This window comes from Oncorhynchus clarkii, chromosome 17 (genome assembly GCF_045791955.1).
Source record: "Oncorhynchus clarkii lewisi isolate Uvic-CL-2024 chromosome 17, UVic_Ocla_1.0, whole genome shotgun sequence".
NCBI lineage: Eukaryota > Metazoa > Chordata > Actinopteri > Salmoniformes > Salmonidae > Oncorhynchus > Oncorhynchus clarkii.
In genome coordinates this window covers 64,050,833-64,073,781 of record NC_092163.1, presented here as the reverse complement: position 1 = coordinate 64,073,781, position 22,949 = coordinate 64,050,833, and the positions used below count along the sequence as shown (strand labels likewise).

Genomic DNA, 22,949 nt, shown 5'->3' with positions numbered 1-22,949 from the left:
GTGTGGCCAAGAGAGCACAATTGATGTTCAAAACCATGTGCTTCTTTATCCTCAGACAGATCAACAGTATTCATATCAATGGGAGGGATAGTAGTTTATTTATGTACCAGCATCTGTTGCACTTCTTTCAACATCTCGTTTGGTTCTTAACCTGGCTGACACGAGTAGGGCAAGGTTATTTTTGGAGGACTGTTTAAAAATAACTAATCAATACAAATTCAACCCAAGAAAATAACATTCAGATGCATTTACACAAAATATTGCAAATAAACAGTACAGGTGAAAGAATACAAGAGAAATGTATAGGTCCGTCAAGTCTTTCACTGAGAACAGAGCACATAATGCTGAGGTCATAGCAGACATCTCCACAATTATTTGCAGCAAGCCAAAGGTCAAAGGCTACAGTGAAGCAAAGTTGAAGGTCGAGTTCCTACCCAACTAGATGGGCAGGTGTTGCATTGCATCAACCAATGGTATTGTGATAAGTCATCGACTGTGGAATCAGGCACCTGATTGCGAGATCATTTGATGTGGCTAACTAAAAATGTTAAATACCTATCTATACATGCTTTCAAAGATCTGGCATACAGCTGCAATGTAGTCGGGCAGGGATTCAACCAAAGACATCGAGACAAGAGTGAATAGGATAGAGGATATCCACAAGAAAACAATGCGAATGGAAAGAAACCAAACATTTCAACTAATATATATATATATATATATATATATATATATATACTTTCAATCCACAAATGTCACTTGTCAAAATGTGTGACACTGTCCCTCCAGTGTCTATAATACAGACACTAATTGTATAAGCTGTAGCAATATAATTCACTGCGTAAAATCAGAAAGACAGTACTTATCTACCTACAGTGCCATTATATAAGAATATATAGTTTGTATTTTCACTCCCTATTTAAAATCTTATGAAGTAGGCCTGTGACAATACCGGTATCGCAAAACATTTCCCATGGCAAAAATGAAAACAAAACTGACTAAACTTGTTTATCCTTTAAAAACCTGCCTAATGTAAAATAGTGTGCTATAGCTTGAAATATAAATAAAATGTGACTCGATGACAACAGAATGATGTTTGTTTCTAACATTATGGCTGTTTTCCTAAGTAAGTTAAATCCACAGTGTTATGTTTCCTTGCCACGGCACTAAATGAGTATTGAAATACTGGTATCGTCCCAGCCCTAATATTACGGCTATGCTCCGTAAAACAGTCCACATGTTCAACCAACATAAGCTTAACAATTATGCAATGGGAGATAATCAAATACTAAGTACTTTACAGAAAGGAAAAAAGTTTGCTGAACATGGCTCCAAGGAAAGAGTTCAGTCAGTTACTGAAAGTTGACATTATGAAGATTAAAAGTGTGCCTATCAGAAGTTCAGGTGAAGTCTTTGAATACACATTGCAGCGCAACAATTTGGTAAGTACTTGACAGCAAGCTTCAAACTGAACCTCAGACCAAGGCATTAATATGATGCAGGTTTGCACCAACAAACCCATACTACCATAAACTGTCCCTGTTGGTTCTCTTATATTTACTCCATCCATTACCATCTGTATCTTTGACTATGATACAGTACACTTCCATTCTGTGGAGTTTTCCCTGTACAGACATGAGGTCTTAAAGAGGAAGACCAACTGACATCCTCAAGCATTCAACCCCATGCCGTGAGATGCGCCCACCAGTCTACAGCATAATGAAAATAAGTGCATTTGCATTAAATTATCTGGTAAATTCTCCTCAGTCCAACCCCCCAATGCCATAGATAGACCAGTTAGTGCTGCTCTCAACTGCAATGAGGGAGTTCAATTAAGTGCACCGGGCTATGGCCTGTGACGGGTAAAAGCCGTGATGGAGGAGCGCCCTTCTCAAATTGAACAGTGATCTGCGCCACTCGGTCATGTTGTCAACAAGGCAGCCTCCCACTGGGCACAGATGCCAAATCAACATCTATTCCACATTGGTTCAACGTCATTTCATTGAAATGACATGGAAACATTGAATCAACCAGTGTGTGCCCAGCGGTGCATCATTCCGAAACATATTTTATGGAAAAGAATAATGTGTTTTCATTGGGAAGGCAGATAAAGCCTTCTCAAAAGCAATCACTTTTGCATGTGAAAACAGAACCCTACTCATTACTCCACATGCTTAACCTACGTCACTTTAGTTTGGAGCAGACTTTGTGGACGGCCAAAACGGGGCACCTGGCTCACGTCCGGGAGGCAGCCCAGTTCCAAAACTAATGCAAACAATGCTGACATGGTTCACACAGGGCCGGCCCGGGGCATTAATCAAATCCCCTCATTGTCTCTCTGAGTGCTGTGAACATGGATGTCACACTGCTCACTTGCGCCCTCATGTGGAGCAGCACAGAGCGATCTGCTGCACCTTGGCCAGCTCTGTAAGCAGCAGCTTCATGCGGTGTTTGAGCTGAGGCAGCCGGGCCAGGGGCTCTGGGGGCTCCAGCTCTCCTGTGTAGTCCAGCCAGCTCTCCAACACTGAAGAGGAGAGATGGAACATTGTCAATCACTGATGTTTAGTTCACAATACATAGCGGAGAGATTATTATTATGAGTCTCTCCGACTACCTCAACTAACCAGTGCCCCCCGCACATGGATTCTGTACCAGCACACCCCAGTATATATTGTTATTTTTTACTGCTCCTCTTTATCTACTTGTTACTTTTCTCATCTGTATTTTTTGAAACTGCACTGTCGGTTAGAGCCTCGTAAGTAAGCATTTCACTACAAGGTTTGTTGTACCTGTTGTATTAGGCGCATGTGACTAATACAATTTGATTTGATTATTAGGGCAGCAGGTAGCCTAGCAGTTAAGAGCATTGGGCCAGTAATCGAAAGGTTGCGGATTTGAATACCCGAGCTGACAAGGTGAAAAATCTGTCGATGTGCCTGCCCTTAAGCAAGGCACCTAACCCAAATTTGTTCCAGGGGTGCCTTACTATGGCTTACCCTGTAAAACAACATTTCACTGCACCCATGTGGCAATAAGAAATAGGTTAATTGATTGTAGCTACAATTGTGATGGACAAGAAAGAAAACTCCTGTCTTTATTTGACTTGTTTTGCATGAAACTCTTATTCACTCTACATATACGATAATTGTGGCATTAAAATGCTTTCCTTGCTAATAAACAGAAAACAGAGGGGCTGTTGTCATCTCACCATCCAGCTCCCTCTCGATGAAGTCCATCCTGTGTGTGACCTCGTCCTGGACAGCATCTATGTGATCCAGCAGGTTGATCTGCCACTGGTGCTGCTGGCCACTGCCGTCCACGTCCCCTCCCCCACCGCAGCCAACACCCTCCTCTCGCTTCACCTCGGCCTGGCCCCACCGACCAACATCTGAACCCTGGACATATGGGAAAGAGGACTTTTTAGAGTATCTACCACTCTATAGTGTATGCGGGATGTATGGATGGATAGATGGTACAATATAGACAGACGGGTAGAGATGTTGAAGAAGAATGTCTGAAGGCTGAAACAGAACTGACCTTGGTGTGAGTGTTCAGATGTGTGGGGGCTTTGGGCCTGGCTGTCTCCAGCATGCCTCCATAGCGCTGCTCTCTCTCCAGCAGGTCCTCAGTGCTTCTTAGGCTGTCCTCCAGCTCAGATCCCCTCCGTGTGGTCTCCACCACCAGCCTCTGCTCCACTGCTGGGTAGTATGCCCGCGGCTTCTGGTAGCAATGCTCACTCATTATGTACGAGTCCTGGAACGACTGATAGGGCGAGGAGGAAGACGAGGAGGAGGAAGAGGAGGCTCGGCTAAGCTTCTCCATGGCGGCTGACATCAGAGCTTCTGCGCCACCACGGGCGAGACTCTTGTGGTCCTTCTCGGAACCCTCGTCTGTTAGCGCAGGAGAGGGTGCTGCGTCGGTGCCCGTCCCCGAGCCACCTCTCCTCCAGGGCCTCTCTGCTCTCTTCCAGGGCTGGCACCACAACTGCAGGTCTGGGTGGGTCTGGGTCCTACAGGGGAACACAAGGGCAATCAGACTCCAAACATTTTGTAAGGATAGATATTGATTCATATGAGTTTTTCCATTCAACACTACTTACTGTAGGACGCTCATTTTGAGCTGGAGGCCATTGAGCACCTCCACCACACGCTGTACGTCTCCTAGTAGCTGGTGTGTTGCTGCAATCTTCTTGGCATTCTGGTGGGAGTAGTTCTCATCCAGGAAGGACAGACCATACATGTGACCACTGCTCAGCCAATCACGGTCATACCGGTAGCGCAGGCTTTGCCTCTGACCTGGAACAGAGGTTACGTGATATCATAAGTGTGATGGGAAAATGTAAGGTGAAAAGTTCATATTAGAGTGATTAACAATGTTTAGCATATTTATATATTTTCCCCTTTCTGTAACACACACGATTTCTAGTGTTCTATTTGTCACACTCGTGTGTAGGATGGTGGTCACTAGAATTGATACTGAACATTACAAAATGTCCTCATATCTGTTGATCGTCAGAGCTACTGAAGATACGAAAGAGGACACTGATTATTATTCTATTGATGACATAAAACAATGATTCTGTAGCAGCTGGCAGTCATTGCCTTTTGTTCGACTTCCTACAAACCTCTCGAGCTGGTGTTTGGAAAATACTTGGTGCCACCTGATTAGAGTAAAAAGGTCCTCTATCCAGAAGGCTAGTTAGACATTGTCTCTGCTTCTGGGCTGAAGGTGTCTCCCTGTTGCAATTTGTAATAAACCGGATTGATTTTTGATTGAACTTACCAAGGACTGCTCTCCTTTATGTTCACCTGGAAATTCTTATTACAATAAGACACAGACCCAAAAACCACAGTTAAATGTACTGGCTTGTCTTGTGTTAACCTCTCCTTTCCCTTCCCCAAGTAACCCCATAGAGAAACCTGAGATGGAGTTTCTATTAAGCCAAGTTGTGTGTTGCTGGCTCTCACCTGGTGGGTCTCTGCAGACGTAGCAGGCGTATTTGTCCGGGACGTTCTCCTCCAGGAGGCCCATGCAGGTGCCATGCTGCCAGCATAGACACTCCTCACACTGGAGAGACAAGGCCAGGGAGCAACACTATCAAACTGAGTTTTCCTCCCTCCTGCTAACTGTTGGCCTGAGCTTGCTTTTAGAGAAACTGAGTTGGGCTCGACCTTGAGTTTGGTGCGGTTTGACAAATGTGATTGATTTAAATGATTGAGAGACTAGTGGATTGCCACCAACTATTTATTTCAGACTCAATTATGTGTATTGGAGGCAGATCAGGGCTAGAGTCAGGTAAAGCCCCAAGCAGCTCACCTGTATCATGAAGTCGTTTTCCTCTTCTGCCTCACAGACGCAACGCACAACCTCCTGACTGCCTGTCTCCAAGGCAACAGAGCCCAGACTTAGGGGAGTTGTTGCATTGTCCAGCTCCGCCCCCAGCTCGTCATCACTCCACTCACAACTGTCAGTGGACCAATCACTGATGCTATCCTCATCTAGAGGAGAAATCAAGGGATGGAAAGGGTTAACTAATAAAGACAACCCTGGTCAGTGACCCTAGTTTCCATTAGTAACATTGTAACGTCGGGATTTCCTCCATGAGCTGGTTTCAGTATATTTGCCAATGTGAGTCCTCAGGAGATAATGTCATCTGGATGTAACTGATATGTTTGATCAAGAGATTATTGCAACACAAGCAGAGGGGGTTCTCCATGGTAGAAATATAGGAGGAAACTATAGCTCATTTTATCTACAGCATTGTAACATACTAGAGGTTGACCGATTAATTGGAATGGCCGATTAATTAGGGCCGATATCAAGTTCTCATAAATCGGAAATCGTTTCTTGGACACCTTTATTTAATATCTTTACTTAACTAGGCAAGTCAGTTAAGAACACATTCTTATTTACAATGAAGGCCTAGAAACGGTGGGTTAACTGCTTCGTTCAGGGGCAGAACGGCTGACCTTGTCAGCTCGGGGATTCAATCTTGCAACCTTACAGTTAACTAGTCCAACGCTCTAACTACCTGATTACATTGCACTCCACGAGGAGACTGTCTGTTACGCGAATGCAGTAAGAAGCCAAGATAAGTTGCTTGCTAGCATTAAACTTATCTTATAAAAATCCATCATAATCACTAGTTAAACTAGTAATATCATCAACCATGTGAAGTTATCTAGCGTGTCCTGCGTTGCATGTAATCGATGCGGTGTGTATTCGTGAAAAAGGACCGTCTTGCTCCAATGTGTACCTAACCATAAACATCAATGCCTTACTTAAAACACAAGTATATATTTTTAAACCTGCATATTTAGTTAATATTGCCTGCTAACCTGGCTCGTTGCAAACTCTGTGAAGACTATTTCTTCCTAACAATGACAGCCAACTTCGCCAAACGGGGGATGATTTAACAAAAGCGCATTTGCGAAAAAAGCACAATCGTTGCACGAATGTACCTAACCATAAACATCAATGTCTTTCTTAAAATCAATACACAGAAGTATATATTTTAAACCTGCATATTTAGCTAAAAGAAATCCAAGTTAGCAGGCAATATTAACCAGGTGAAATTGTGTCACTTCTCTTGCGTTCATTGCACGCAGAGTCAGTGTATATGTAACAGTTTGGGGCCGCCTAATTTGCCAGAATTTTACGTAATTATGACATAACATTGAAGGTTGTGCAATGTAACAGGAATATTTAAACTAATGGATGCCACCCCTTAGGTAAAATATGGAACGGTTCCGTATTTCACTGAAAGAATAAACGTCTTGTTTTTGAGATGATAGTTTCCGGGTTCAACCATAATGACCTACGGCTCGTATTTCTGTGTGTTATAACTAAGTCTATGATTTGATAGAGCAGTCTGACTGAGTGGTGGTAGGCAGCAGCAGGCTCGTAAGCATTCATTCAAACAGCACTTTTGTGCGTTTTGCCAGCAGCTCCTCGCTGAGCTTCAAGCATTGTGCTGTTTATGACTTCAAATCTATCAACTCCCGAGATTAGGCTGTGTAACCGATGTGAAATGGCTAGCTAGTAAGCGGGGTGCGCGCTAATAGCGTTCCAAATGTCACTCGCTCTGAGATTTGGAGTGGTTGTTCCCCTTGCTCTGCATGGGTAACGATGCTTCTAGGGTGGCTGTTTGTGTTCCTGGTTCGAGCTCAGGGAGGAGCGAGGAGAGGGACGGAAGCTATACTGTTACACTGGCAATACTAAAGTGCCTATAAGAACATCCAATAGTCAAAAGGAATATGAAATACAAATCGTATAGAGCGAAATTGTCCTATAATTCCTATAATAACTACAACCTAAAACTTCTTACCTGGGAATATTGAAGAATCCTTAAAAGGAACCAATAGCTTTCATATGTTCTGAGCAAGGAACTTAAATGTTAGCTTTCTTACATAGCACATTGCACTTTTACTTTCGTCTTCAACATTTTGTTTTTGCATTATTTAAACCAAATTGAACATGTTTCATTTTATTTGAGGCTAAATTGATCTTATTGATGTATTATATTAAGTTAAAATAAGTGTTCATTCAGTATTGTTGTAATTGTCATCATTACAAATAAAATATTTGATTTTTATACATATACATACATACAGTGCCTTGCGAAAGTATTCGGCCCCCTTGAACTTTGCGACCTTTTGCCACATTTCAGGCTTCAAACATAAAGATATAAAACTGTATTTTTTTGTGAAGAATCAACAACAAGAGGGACACAATCATGAAGTGGAACGACATTTATTGGATATTTCAAACTTTTTAACAAATCAAAAACTGAAAAATTGGGCGTGCAAAATTATTCAGCCCCCTTAAGTTAATACTTTGTAGCGCCACCTTTTGCTGCGATTACAGCTGTAAGTCGCTTGGGGTATGTCTATCAGTTTTGCACATCGAGAGACTGAAATTTTTTCCCATTCCTCCTTGCAAAACAGCTCGAGCTCAGTGAGGTTGGATGGAGAGCATTTCTGAACAGCAGTTTTCAGTTCTTTCCACAGATTCTCGATTGGATTCAGGTCTGGACTTTGACTTGGCCATTCTAACACTTGGATATGTTTATTTTTGAACCATTCCATTGTAGATTTTGCTTTATGTTTTGGATCATTGTCTTGTTGGAAGACAAATCTCCGTCCCAGTCTCAGGTCTTTTGCAGACTCCATCAGGTTTTTTTCCAGAATGGTCCTGTATTTGGCTCCATCCATCTTCCCATCAATTTTAACCATCTTCCCTGTCCCTGCTGAAGAAAAGCAGGCCCAAACCATGATGCTGCCACAACCATGTTTGACAGTGGGGATGGTGTGTTCAGGGTGATGAGCTGTGTTGCTTTTACGCCAAACATAACGTTTTGCATCGTTGCCAAAAAGTTCAATTTTGGTTTCATCTGACCAGAGCACCTTCTTCCACATGTTTGGTGTGTCTCCCAGGTGGCTTGTGGCAAACTTTAAACGACACTTTTAATGGATATCTTTAAGAAATGGCTTTCTTCTTGCCACTCTTCCATAAAGGCCAGATTTGTGCAATATACGACTGATTGTTGTCCTATGGACAGAGTCTCCCACCTCAGCTGTAGATCTCTGCAGTTCATCCAGAGTGATCATGGGCCTCTTGGCTGCATCTCTGATCAGTCTTCTCCTTGTATGAGCTGAAAGTTTAGAGGGACGGCCAGGTCTTGGTAGATTTGCAGTGGTCTGATACTCCTTCCATTTCAATATTATCGCTTGCACAGTGCTCCTTGGGATGTTTAAAGCTTGGGAAATCTTTTTGTATCCAAATCCGGCTTTAAACTTCTTCACAACAGTATCTCGGACCTGCCTGGTGTGTTCCTTGTTCTTCATGATGCTCTTTGCGCTTTTAACGGACCTCTGAGTCTATCACAGTGCAGGTGCATTTATACGGAGACTTGATTACACACAGATGGATTGTATTTATCATCATTAGTCATTTAGGTCAACATTGGATCATTCAGAGATCCTCACTGAACTTCTGGAGAGAGTTTGCTGCACTGAAAGTAAAGGGGCTGAATAATTTTGCACGCCCAATTTTTCAGTTTTTGATTTGTTAAAAAAGTTTGAAATATCCAATAAATGTCGTTCCACTTCATGATTGTGTCCCACACTTGTTGTTGATTCTTCACAAACAAATACAGTTTTATATCTTTATGTTTGAAGCCTGAAATGTGGCAAAAGGTCGCAAAGTTCAAGGGGGCCGAATACTTTCGCAAGGCACTGTATATACACATATATATATATTTTTTTAATAGTCCGATTAATTGGTATCAGCTTTTTTGGTCCTCCAATAAATCGGTATCGGCGTTGAAAAATCATAATCGGTCGACCTCTATAACATACAGTATATCCCTTATGCATAGCACTGTGAGTCGAACATATAACAAACTGATGAGAATAAAGCAAGCCATAGCAGCAAAGAAAAGGCCCCAGATTCAATCAATAAACTATAGAATCAGTCCTCAACTGTGACAACAGGACTACTTTGTTTGAAAGTGTGGAAAATGATTAGCAAGATCAGTTTGATACGGAATGGAAAAGATACACAGGTAGACGGTTTGAACAAATTACTTATGGACTGAAACCAGGCAAAGAATAATGGCAAAGGGTAGAGAGTGACGCACACACTCAGACACACAATAATACCCACCATCCACGTGCATCTGCTCTGACTGGTTGTATCCGGGCCTGAAGTGGTAGGACTCAGGCTTGTGATTGTGTGAGAGGGGGAATTTGAGTGGCAAATTCAATTTGGACTGAAGAGCGAATATTGAGATGTCAATATTCTCCTCACTACCTGTGTACTCTGTTAATAAAGGGGAGGGGGAAGCAGACGTAGAACAAAATATGTCAACTTTGGAAATGCTGATGAGGACAAACAAGAGCTAATCTTTTCGGGGGGGGGTCAAACAGACAATATATGAAACCAAACTGTGTGTTTCCAGCTGAAGATACTATTATGGGTGTGAGAATGTCATTACAACAAAGACAACAAACAGTAAACTTGTGTCCACAAAACCCCTTTACATGAGTGTTTCTGAGAGCTGAACTGGCCAAAACAGTCCAAATAAAGTCTAATTGTGTGTGAATGTACACAGTGAATAAACCATCCTCTTAATACTGTATGTGTGTTATAACAAGTGTCATCCACAGATCCAGAGTGAATTTAAACTAGGTCAATAGACCAATAGTGGTTCAAACTTGGTTACAAAAGTGGCATCACAGTAGCTTGTGCCTAGCAGTAGAGTTCAAACAGATGAGTCAGATGGTTAATAAAACCAGAATAAAGGCCTGTGTTATTATATGAACCAAACATGAGCAAAATATGTGCAAATCATCAGTCAGAGGAAAAGGGGTAAAAGCACAAGACGTCTGATTCAAACAAAATGATCAGCGGCTATTTGACTGATGAAGTGACATAGGTCAGTAGTGAGGACACAGCAGTTGTAGTGCTACTCCAACCCCTACCACACTGCTGGTTTGCCTCTGAAGCGAAGCAGGGTTATCCTGGTCGCTCCCTGGATGGGAGACCAGATTCTGCTGGAAGTGGTGTTGGAGGGCCAGTAGGAGGCACTCTTTCTCTAGTGTAAAAAAAAACATATACCAATGCCCCAGGGCAATGATTGGGGACTTTCCCCTGTGTAGAGTGCCATCTTTCAATGGTCACTAAAGATCCCATGCCTCTTATTAAAAGTAGGGGTGTTAACCCCGGTGTCCTGGCTAAATTCCCAATCTGGCAGTCATACCATACCTAGCTTCCAATTGGCTCATTCATTCCCCTGTAACTATTCTCCAAGTCATTGCTATAAATGAGAATGTGTTCAGTTAACTTACCTGCTAAAATAAGGATATATATATATTTTTAAAGAAATAAAACACCTACCAAGAGGTGTGAAGGTAATATATCAGGGGTCTTCCCATGGCCTGAATGAAGCGGTGCACATGCAGCGGCGCTAAAGCTATAGGACAGGAGCCCCATGCAGAACAGTAAGACGACTAGGGTCTCCTTACCACACTTGGCCTTCTTTTTCTTCTTCTTCTTCTTCAGATTAATACGAAGGAACTCCCTCTGTTTCTTATCCTTCAGCCGATCTCGTTCTTTCACCACTGCTGGAGTGACACGGGGGAACCAAGAGTTAGGAGTGCTCTAGACACTGAAGGCGTGTTCCGCCATTACAAACACTGGAGCATGCACCATTACACAATAATCCTGTTGTGTCAGCAAATCAGCAAAGATAACTACACATTTGCTCATAGCTAATGGCCTATTTAAAGGAAAGAAATCCACTCAAACTATCTTTGAGTATTTTCTTTAATTAGTCCACTGTTGATAAGAGTCCCAAAATGTTTAAGATTTAAGAAGCAAACTGTCACACTTGCCACATCACGATTTTGCATCATATAATGCCTTTCTCATCATGATGTGGCAAGTGACACTTTGCTTATTGAAAGTCAATATCATGAGAACTTTAAATTTAAAAAAAAAAAAAAGTTAAATTGGGACTATTAACAGCGGACGAAAATTTTTTATATAGTTGAGAGGATTTTTCAGAAGCCTTCTCGTTGTCGTTCCACATCTTACACAGACATATGTCCATACCACTGCTCTCAGTAGTCTCCGTCTCCACTGGTCTCTGGCCATTTCTGTCCAGTTGGTTCTCTTTGCTCTTCTCCCTCAGTAGAGCCCTCTGCTGCTGGCGCTGGGTGTTGACAGCAGGTGGAGCTGATGTGCGTCTGTTCATTGTCTTGGCCTCACTACGTGGAGATGGGGGAGTTCTAGTAGGACTGTGCACATTGGAGTCTGTCGGGCATGGAAACACAATATTAATATTATGGATAAAACTGATTTCCTCTTTGGGTGAATCTATCATGTAGCTAAGTCCCTTTTTTGATACTTACGCATTGAGGCGGAGATGGTGCGTCTCCTCTTAGGACTTTCCAGAGAGGTAGGGGAGGGGTGCTTCTCTGAGGCCCGTGTCTGGGCGCTCCTGGTGGGGCTTAGATCGTCCTCTAGCTGCTGCTCCTCTCCATGGTAGTATTTCATGTGGTAGTGAAGCAGTTTGGCCTTGCGGAACGACTTGGTGCAGCCTACAGCGCTGCATTTAAATGGGTTGTGGTCCAAGTTGATGGACAGGACTGGGGGAGGCTGGTTTTTGATCACTCTGTACACTGAAAACACAATGGAGACATGTAAGAGGATGGACAAACAGCTAGGAGTGGAGAGATACGCATGTAAACTGATGTAACAGAGTGCTGGGCGAGAACTCACATGGCTCTCTGCTAAATCGGTTGGGGTTGTGGAAACCCTGCTTCCTTATCGCTGGAAATAAAGACACAGAGACAATATAAACTGACTGACAACAAACTGTCACTGACTGACAACATTCAACACACATTAAAACAATTACATTCTCATAAATATATTTTCAAACTTTTTATAGTATTTTGACGACTTGTGAGAAAAGAAACCTCTAAAATGGACAGAACCTCTAAATAAAAGGTACAGTGCACTGACAGCTACGTTAATTGGAAATAGAAGGAAGCCTTTTGGATCGTGATTTTCTGAAGAGTTATGTGGTCTTACGTTTCACTGGGAGGGCCAATGGTGCAGGTTTGGCGCTATCCGGTTGGCTTTCTGACATCTGCTCCACTCGGTCAATGGTGGACATAGCTGAGGGTAATGGGACAGACACTGGCCCGGTCTGTGTTGACATCTGATTGGGTGACTCAGTGGATGGCTTAGTTTCATTAGGTGAGCTCAGGACTGTGTACTCAGTTTTCATTTCCACCTCTTCTTTCTTTATCCCTTCATTTAAATGAGTAGGCTTCTCCTCACTCTGTCCTCCGTCTTCTTCCATTTTTACTTCAGTCGGGCCCACAGTGGCTGCCACGTGATCCCCGAGGTTGTTCTGTCCTGCATGTTGCTCTGTATCCTCCTCCTGCTTAACTATGGATGGTGTCTCTTTGGTGACATCCCCCTCACTATCCTTCCTCTTTGTCTTCTCCTCCACCTCCCTCTCATGCCATTCATCTTCATCATTATTGTCACCATCCTCTGTGTCACTGTCCCCCTCCTGGTCAGAGGTACTGCGTCTTGTTATTTTATTTTTTGGGCCATATTCCTGAGGCCTCCGGTCTCTGCCATTCTGGGGCTTCTTCACGCCGTTCCTCTCAGTGGACCGAGCCTTTCCTCCTCCTCTCTATTTCCACAAAGAGGGGGGATGAAAACATTTTGGAAAATTAGGTAAAGTACAACCCAAAGAAACATGATCCTCTGCATGGCAAGCCAACACAATATCAACAGATATACAGCACCAGTCAAAAGTTGTTCAAGGGTTATTTATTTATTTTTCCACATTGCAGAATAATAGCGAAGACATCAAAACTATGAAAGAACACATGGAATCATGCAGAAACAAAAAAAAAGTGTTAAACAAATCAAAATACATTTTATATTTGAGATTTTTCAAAGTAGCCACCCTTTAAATTGATGACAGCTTCAAACTCTTGGCATTCTCTCAACCAGTTTCATGAGGTAGTCAGTCACCTAGAATGCATTTCAATTAACAGGTGTGCCTTGTTAAAACTTCTTAGGGCTGCAATCCCGTTACCGGGATCGACAACAGCCAGTGAAAGTGCAGAGAGCCAAATTCAAACTACAGAAATCTCAATTAAAATTCCTCAAACATACATGTATCTTTAAAGGTAATCTTGTTGTTAATCCCACCAAAGTGTCCGACTTCAAATAGGCTTTACAGCGAAAGCACCACAAATGATGATGTTAGGTCACCACCAAGTCACAGAAAAATTCAGCCATCCAGCCAAAGAGAGGAGTCACAAAAAGCACAAAGACATAAAATTAATCACTAACCTTTGATGATCGTCATCAGATGACACTCATAGGACTTCATGTTACACAATACATATATGTTTTGTTCGATAAAGTGCATATTTATATGTAAAAAAAATCTCAGTATACATTGGCTTTCAGACAACAAAGCAGCCAAAAAGATATCCGCCATATCGGGTAGTCAACATTATTCATAAATAGCATTATAAATATTCCCTTACCTTAGATGATCATCAGAATGCACTCCCAGAAATCCCAGTTCCACATTAAATGTTTGATTTAGTTCGATAATGTACATCATTTATGTCCAAAGAGCTACTTTTGATAGCATGTTTGGTAAACAAATCCAAAGTCATGAAGCGCGTTCCCTAGTTGCAAACGAAATGTCAAAAAGTTCCGTACCTGTCCGTAGAAACATGTCAAACAATGTATGGAATCAATCTTTAGGATGTTAACATAAAACGTAAATAATGTTCCAACCGGAGAATTCCATTGTCTTCAGAAGTGCGATGGAACAGAGATCCCTCTCATGTGAACGCGCATGGTCAGCTCATGGCAGACCTGACTCATTCCTCTCTCATTCGGTCCCACTTCACAGTAGAATCCTCAAACAAGTTTCTAAAGACGGTTGACAACTATTGGAAGCCTTAGGAAGTGCAACACAACCAATATCCCACAGTGTATTCAATAGGGGCTGGGTTGAAAATCGACCAACCTCAAATTTCCCACTTCCTGTTTGGATTTCTGCTCAGGTTTATGCCTGCCATATGAGTTCTGTTATACTCACAGACATAATTCAAACAGCTTTAGAAACTTCAGAGTGTTTTCTACCCAATACTACTAATAATATGCATATATTAGCAACTGGGACTGAGCAGCAGGCCGTTTACTCTGGGCACCTTTCATCCAAGCTACTCAATACTGCCTCTGCAGCCATAAGAAGTTAAAAGTTAATTTGTGGAATTTCTTTCCTTCTTAATGCGTTTGAGCCAATCAGTTGTGTTGTGACAAGGTAGAGTTGGTATACAGAAGATAGCCGTGTGTGGTAAAAGACCAAGTTCATATTATGGCAAGAACAGCTCAAATATGCAAAGAGAAACAACAGTCCATCATTACTTGAAGACATGGTCAGTCAATGTGGAAAATGTCAAGAACTTTGAAGGTTTCTTCAAGTGCAGTTGCAAAAACCATCAAGCGCTATGATGAAACTAGCGCTTATGAGGACCACCACAGGAAAGAAAGACCCAGAGTTACCTCTGCTGCAGAAAATAAGTTCATTAGAGTTACCAGCCTCATAAATCAGCAATGAACTGCGCTTAATGGGACTATCATTTGTTTTTCAACAGGGCAATGACCCAAAACTCATCCAGGCTGTGAAAGGGCTATTTGACTAACAAGGAGAGTGATGGAGTGCTGCATCAGATGACCTCAACCCAAATGAGATGGTTTGAGATGAGTTGGACCACAGTGAAGGACAAGCAGCCAACAAGTGCTCAGCATGTGGGAACTCCTTCAAGAATATTGGAAAAGCATTCCAGGTGACTACTGTTTGAGAGAACACAAAGCTGTCATTAAAGAAAAAGGGTAGCTCCTAGAGGTCGACCGATTAAATCGGAATGGCCGATTTCAAGTTTTCATAAAAATCGGAAATCTGTATTTTTGGATGCCGATATGCCGAGATATATATATATATATTTTTTTTTACACTTTTATTTAACTAGGCAAGTCGGTTAAGAACACATTCTTATTTTCAGTGACGGTCTAGGAACGGTGGGTTTACTGCCTTGTTCAGGGGCAGAACGACAGATTTTCACCTTGTCAGCTCTGGGATTCAATCTTGCCGTATGGTTAACTAGTCCAACGCTCTAACCACCTGCCTCTCATTGCACTCCACGAGGAGACAGCCTGTTACGCAAATGCAGTAGAAGCCAAGGTAAGTTGCTAGCTAGCATTAAACTTATCTTATAAAAAACAATCATAATCACTAGTTAACAACACATGTTTGATGATATTACTAGTTTATCTAGCATGTCCTGCGTTGCATATAATCGATGCAACGCTGGGGTATGATTTAACAAAAGCGCATTAGCGAAAAAAGCACAATCGTTGCACGACTGTACCTAACCATAAACACCAATGTCTTTCTTAAAATCAATACACAGAAATATATATTTTTAAACCTGCATATTTAGCTAAAAGAAATCCAGGTTAGCAGGCAATATTAAGCAGGTGAAATTGTGTCACTTCTCTTGCATTCATTGCATGCAGAGTCAGTGTATATGCAACAGTTTGGGAAGCCTGGCTCATTGCGAACTAATTTGTCAGAATTTTACATAATTATGACAGAACATTGAAGGTTGTACAATGTAACAAGAATATTTAGACTTAGGGATGCCACCTGTTAGATAAAATACCGAATGGTTCCGTATTTCACTGAAATAATAAACGTTTCGTTTTCGAAATGATAGTTTCCGGATTCGACCATATTAATGAAAGACTCGTATTTCTGTGTGTTATTATGTTATAATTAAGTCTGATATGATATTTGATAGAGCAGTCTGACTGAGCGATGGTAGGCAGCAGCAGGCTCGTAAGCATTCATTCAAACAGCACTTTCGTGCATTTTGCCAGCAGCTCTTCGCAAGCACAGCGCTGTTTATGACTTTAAGCCTATCAGCCTAATGGCTGGTGTAACCGATGTGAAATGGATAGCTAGTTAGCGGGGTGCGCGCTAATAGTGTTTCAAACGTCACTCGCTCTGAGACTTGGGAGTAGTTATTCCCCTTGCTCTGCAAGGGCCGCGGCTTTTGTGGAGCGATGGGCAGCGCTGCTTCGAGTGTGGCTGTTGTGGATGTGTTCCTGGTTCGAGCCCAGGCAGGGGCGAGGAGAGGGACGGAAGCTATACTGTTACACTGGCAAAACTAAAGTGCCTATAAGAACATCCAATAGTCAAAGGTATATGAAATACAAATGGTATAGAGATAAATAGTCCTATAAATACTATATTAACTACAACTTAAAACCTCTTACCTTGGAATATTGAAGTCTCATGTTAAAAGGAACCACCAGCTTTCATATGTTCTAATATTCTGAGCAAGGAACTCAAACGTTAGCTTTTTTACATGGCACATATTGCACTTTTACTTCAACACTTTGTTTTTGCATTATTTAAACCAAATTGAACATGTTTCATTATTTATTTGAGGCGAAATTGATTTTTATTGATGTATTATATTAAGTTAAAAGTGTTAATTCAGTATTGTTGTAATTGTCATTATTACAAATAAATAAATAATTTTTAAAAAATGTTTAAAAAAAAAATATATATATTTTTTTATTTTTATTATTTTTTTTAAATCGGCTGATTAATTGGTATCGGCTTTTGTTGGTCCTCCAAAAATCGGTCGACCTCTAGTAGCTACTTTGAAGAATCTAAAATATATTTTCATTTGTTTAATTAACACTTTGGTTACTACATGATTCCATGTGTTATTTCATAGTTTAGATGTCTTCACTATTATTCTACAATGTAGAAAATAGTAAAAAGAAAGAAAAACCCTTGAATGAGTAGGTGTTCCAAACTTTTGACTGGTAGTGTATGCCCTTTGAACAGATAAAAACTACTATTGACAGTCCCTGATGAGAGAAGGAAACAAAGAGCTTACCTCTCTTACAAAAGGTTTCACGTGGATCCCCTTTACCGTCTGGACGACGCCATCATAAAACTTCACGGTGTAAGATGCTGAGGGCAAATGGAGGTCAGATGGATCAGGTTAATGCTGAACAGAATCCATAAATCTCTTCAATATGCATACGAGTACTTCCAAACCACTCACCATCTTTATTCACTGCCAAGACCTTGGCAGGGTAGAAGCGGCAATCAGACCAACTGGCGAGGACCTTGTCATTCACATGAAATCCCTGGACAGACAGATGAAATGAAGTGTCACTGTCAAACATGGATCCAGTATCAGCCTGAGCAAATTAAATCAAATAGAAGTAGGCGGAGCAAACAGAAGGCCAGGTACAGCTAAATAGAGCAACCAGTAGGGATATAATAGGGAGAATAAGTAAGTAAATAGAGTACATCTCTTACAGGGATAGGACAGTCGTCCAGCAGTCCCTGTCGTCTCAGCTGGATCCTCTCTACAGGTCTCAGGTAGGGGCTGGTCCAGTCAAACCACTCATCATAGCGGTGGCTCCACTGACGGTAGTGGATCAGGACCTTCTCGTCATCATAGTCAATCTTCTCTATGTTGGCCGGATACCTAGAAGCAGGGTGTATACGAGAGGGGTGATTGAGATGGGACCAAAGGAACTCAACTGAAGACAAGAGATCATTGGTGTACAGGTAATAAGAAAGGCTAGGATAACAGAGAATAGCAGACAGTGAGAGAAAGAGACTGAAAAGGAGCTGAGGAAAGCAACAAAGAGAGATTGCAGGTAGAGAAAGACAATTTACTGACAAAGAGTGAGAGAGGAACTGAAGCATGACTCACCAGTTTTTGAGGGCGTCTCTGGCCTCCAGCGTTGCTCCCACCTCAAAGGTTATTCCTCTTCTGTTAGGGGTTGTCTTGCTCATTGTGTCCACATCCACCTCCTGCTGACAGGCAAAGTTCTACCTGGTTAAACACCAGAAAACTCACAATTCCAGTACCTAAATTGCCAATGGTGCGGTTCCTACACAAGGTCACACAAAAAATAACCAGAGTTGCTAGGGACTGGCTTAGAGCGAACTGGCTTAGATAGGACCGATACCATAATCAGTGGAGAATTTTGTCAGTTTTCTTAATTTCTTTTGATCAGAGTCTACTTGTTACATAACGAATCACATTAGTGGAACATGAAAGCAAACAACGGTTCTAAGGGCCTTAGTCATTTTGAGGGGACTGCCATCAAGAGAGGAGAGAAAATTGGATGACGCTTGAATATATGGCTGAGAGAGAAGGGAATTATTACATAAATACACAAACAATAATATGCCATTCGTCAGACGCTTTTCTCCAAAGTGAAGCAAAAACACACACACACACATACATACATACGTGGCCAACAGCGGTAGTCAAACCCAGGACCCTTGGCATTATAAGCACCATGCTCTACCGACTGAGCCACTCAGGACAACACAAGGGGATTCCACCAGGCATGGGGGTTGTGGGCGCGGCTTAAATCAGTCCAGAGTTGTCAGCAGAGAGAAAAATGTGCCGTTTTCCAATTTCCTGCAATTCTATACTTTTTGCCATGGCTATTTGTGTTCTTGTGATCGAACATTATCAGTAATCCTATCAGTAATATCAGTAATCCTGCCGTGCCAAAAACACTTGACTGTCTAGATTATATTTTGGTGACTTCTAGTTCTCAACAATGATATTATAAAATATATATATATATATCTTGGTTTGTTTCATCCAAAGATAAGTGGACATTGTAGTCTACGGAACTCAGTGAGAAAGAAAAACGTTCAGGCATTAGAGCATGCATAAAGTAGTCATTATCATAAGCACTACAAACTCTATTAGCAAAGTCATACTACATAAAATGTGATGTAAAATCCCCTTACATCTGGTGCTCTTCCAAAGATGGCATAACCATTGACACCCTTCATATAGCTTGATATTCAGTTTGCATGATTTCTGAAGCATATTCCTAAAGGGTTTTATGAACCCTTTACGATATCAAATATATATGATCCATCATTTATCATACTCTAATGTTTATCCAAAAAACACTTAGCAAAGAAACCCCTATATGCCTCCTGCCTACCTCAGATCTCAACCTATGGCCACCTGCTTGCTTCACAAAGGATGCTACCTAAATTGAGGTGAATAGAAACCGGTCCTCCAGGGCAAACCAGCACACAAACCTTCCTCTTTGAAGCTTTGCAAGCAACCCTTATGAAAGACCATCGATTTGTACATGAACTGTCTAATCCGCGTATTGAGCATCTTTCTGCAGCCAGTAGCATAATAAATGAGGTCAAGAGCCAGAGAGCTTTCGAAGACGTGGGCAGCACGCTATGAAATTCCGACAGTCTATTCTGTTTCCCTATTTTTTTGTTCAATCGGGGTGATCAAAGTATAACGATTCATCATAATTTTGGTAATTTACTAAAATTTTCATTTTGATTGTGAAATTTGCTCAAATAAAATATGCATTGCTACTCAAACGGTCCATCCATTGTCTGGTCCATTGCTTAGCGTTACATTGTTGTCTCGGGCCCTGGATACATTGTATCCTCTCTATCCCAGTCAAACACAATCACCTTCAAATCACTGGGAAACACACCATTCTAAACATATCTATGCAATACATTAGCCTACTTTGGGGAGGCCAAACTCACCGCAAAACTCACCTTCGGGGAGAGACTTTGAGCATATTCCATATCAATGCAACCTAGCTAGTAGCCGGATATCTTCACGCTACTTGGCAAACCACGTGTTCTGGTCAGGCGAACATTCCACGTATTGAGACAATAGCAATGGTCTCTGAAATTAGATTAAGCTAGTTATGCAGATAGGCCAGTTCAATAAACACACCTATTCCGAAAAAACACTTGTGAATGAATAGGGCATTATTATTTGTTGGACTGACCGTGTCGCTCAAGACGCACGGAAGCAACCACAATCAAATGAAGCAAATGGCGCGCAATACACATCTGTTGTTTAATATACTACGCCTGATAAAGGGTGAAAATAACCTTCAATTTGGACCCTCAACTAAAGGCCTACTAATAGTCCTTGGCTTTAAATGTACTATGTAGCCTGAGAACAGAAGCCTGGCACAAAAAATATCGAAATATAGCCTAATCCTGTCCTGCTATGCCATGTTTTTTATCCCAATTTTTGGGGGGAAAGCCGTCTGCGCGTTCTGCGTTTAAGCAATCACCTAGCATCCACTCAAAAGTGAGGCTCAAATAAAATGTGTAGGATTTTACACAATTCACGACTGCAAAACTCGCTTTGTTGACTATAGTTTCTGAAAGCTTATTGTCAGATATTCTGTAAGGTGTGGGAGTGTTCATTATATTACACTGTAGTTCGTCAGTAATTTCAACAAAGCTAATTGGTTAAAGTGTCTGATAGGGGCGGGCTTTAGAAATCTTACAGGCCATTCAGATTGTCATTCTTAAGGGAATCGCGGGGCCTCTGTAGGCCACACTTTTCTTACGGTACTAAATACTGCATGGAAATATAGCATTTTTTACTTCCTTGAAGCTGCCGAACCCTCCAGAAAAACAATTACAAGTCAACCTTACTCCAAACAGTATAAGATATCCAAAAGGCAAAATACGTCTACATTACAAGTATTTTAAAGTTATTTGTTTAGAACTCAGGAAGCACAAGCAGCATTCACAATCTTTTGTGTTATTGATGCATAAAACTTTTGGCTATTATGTCGCTAAGACTAAAATGTTGCATCAAATGTTACCTTGATTTCTGAGTATTCTTTCCGATGGTGATGTGCAATGAGCGATAAAATATTTTCGTGTGGTGCCTCCACGTCTGATTCCAGTGCACGCAGTAAAATTTTCTTCCCGATGCACTCGAGTCTCACTACCGGCGAATGGCACGCAACTACGCATGTGCCATTATTAAAAGGACCTTCTGTTCTCGCATCACAGGGGTGCATGGCAGAGGCTACTTGTGCCAGAGCCATATATACATAAATAATAGGCCAACTTCTATAATTTTGAATGTTGTTCTAATTCTAGACATTCAGTTTAAAACTATTGATTCAATATTCCCCATGGGATGTTAATAGGGAGCTAACATGGCTGCCATATTCAAGTGTCATGTAAATGCATCATAATGCAGAAACCGCATTGCCCAACTCTACATATATACACGACATGGTAAAAAGTATGTGGACACCCATTCAAATGAGTGGATTCAGCTATTTCAGCCACACTCGTTGCTGACAGGTGTATAAAATCGAGCACACAGCCATGCAATCTCCATAGACAAACATTGACAGTAGAATGGCCTGTACTGAAGCGCTGAGTGACTTTCAACGTGGCACCGTCATAGGATGCCACCGTTCCAACAAGTAGGTTGTCAAATGTCTGCCCTGCTAGAGCTGCCCAGTCAACTGTAAATGCTGTTGTTGTGAAGTGGAAACATCTGGGAGCAACAACAGCTCAGCCGCAAAGTGGTAGGCCACACAAGCTCACAGAACGGGACCGTTGAGTGCTGAAGCGCCTAGCACTTAAAAATCGTCTTTCCTTGATTGCCTCTGGAATCGATGTAAGCACAATAACTGTTAATTGGGAGCTTCATGAAATGGGTTTCCATGGCCGAGCAGCCCCACCCAAGCCTAAGATCACCATGTATAATGCCAAGTGTCGGCTGGAGCGTCGACTGAAGCTCGCCGCCATTGGACTCTGGAGCAGTGGAAACGCGTTCTCTGGAGTTATGAATCACGCTTCACCATCTGGCAGTCCGACGGACGAATCTGAGTTTGGCGGATGCCAGGAGAACGCTCCCTCCCCCAATGCATAGTGCCAGTTGTAAAGTTTGATCGAGGAGGAATAATGGTCCGTGGCTGTTTTTCATGGTTCGGGCTAGGCCCCTTAGTTCCAGTGAAGGGACATCACTAACGCTACAGCATACAATGACATTGTCGACAACTTTGTGTCAACAGTTTGGGGAAGGCCCATATTAAAGGCCTTGATTTTGGAATGAGATGTTCAATGAGCAAGTGTCCACATACTTTTGGCCATGCAGTGTTTATACTGTATACAGTTGCGGCCCAATATATTGGCACCCTTGCATTTTTCTTAAATAATTCTTTATTCCTTCTAAAATAAATTGAAATTGAAAACACATTTGTTCTCCACACCTTATGGGATTTTCATCATTGCAGAACCAATTACATTTTTGTGAACTGTGTTAGTACTTGTGTTAGTACTTCGTTGCACAAGTTTTGGCCAACAAATGCTAATTTTAGTTTGACCTTTCTACTGGTAATTCAGCTCATCCTTCAGCAGCAAACTGTTCTAATTCTTCAACGTTTTAGGGGTTCCCTCCAACTGCTGTTTTCCGGTCTCACCATAGGTTATGGTTGTGGTTCAGATCTGGACTCTT

General features: G+C 41.8%; 1 protein-coding gene across 19 annotated transcripts; it reads right to left on the bottom strand.

The window, feature by feature from the left end:
* Positions 1-79: 79 nt before the first annotated feature.
* LOC139371251 (PHD finger protein 20-like) lies at positions 80-21,434 on the bottom strand. 19 transcript variants are annotated; one of them, XM_071111491.1, is made up of 18 exons: positions 21,295-21,434; positions 20,219-20,351; positions 18,366-18,469; positions 17,963-18,134; positions 17,703-17,787; positions 17,532-17,608; positions 12,601-13,216; positions 12,286-12,336; positions 11,916-12,185; positions 11,617-11,817; positions 11,028-11,126; positions 9,667-9,822; positions 5,317-5,498; positions 4,968-5,067; positions 4,100-4,295; positions 3,538-4,009; positions 3,209-3,395; positions 80-2,524 (listed from the first exon to the last, which is right to left on the bottom strand). In XM_071111491.1, the coding sequence occupies exons 2-18, from the start codon at positions 20,246-20,248 to the stop codon at positions 2,382-2,384; spliced, it is 3,141 nt and encodes a 1,046-aa protein (XP_070967592.1). In that variant the 5' UTR covers positions 20,249-20,351; positions 21,295-21,434; the 3' UTR covers positions 80-2,381. The 19 variants fall into 19 exon arrangements, with proteins under 19 accessions (XP_070967592.1, XP_070967591.1, XP_070967589.1 ...); XM_071111490.1 differs by having other exon boundaries at positions 17,954-18,134; positions 21,295-21,431; XM_071111488.1 differs by having other exon boundaries at positions 11,599-11,817; positions 18,366-18,466; positions 21,295-21,427.
* Positions 21,435-22,949: the final 1,515 nt, after the last annotated feature.

What these genes read in the sequence shown, in the direction of transcription:
- LOC139371251 (XM_071111483.1), bottom strand. Translation starts at nt 20,248, where the DNA reads ATGGAATATGCTCAAAGTCTCTCCCCGAAG. An exon ending in TGAAACCTTTTGTAAGAGAG is followed by an intron (nt 13,217 to 17,531) that starts GTAAGCTCTTTG and finishes TTGTGGAAATAG; the next exon opens with AGAGGAGGAGGAAAGGCTCG. An exon ending in CACCATCTCCGCCTCAATGC is followed by an intron (nt 11,818 to 11,915) that starts GTAAGTATCAAA and finishes CATGCCCGACAG; the next exon opens with ACTCCAATGTGCACAGTCCT.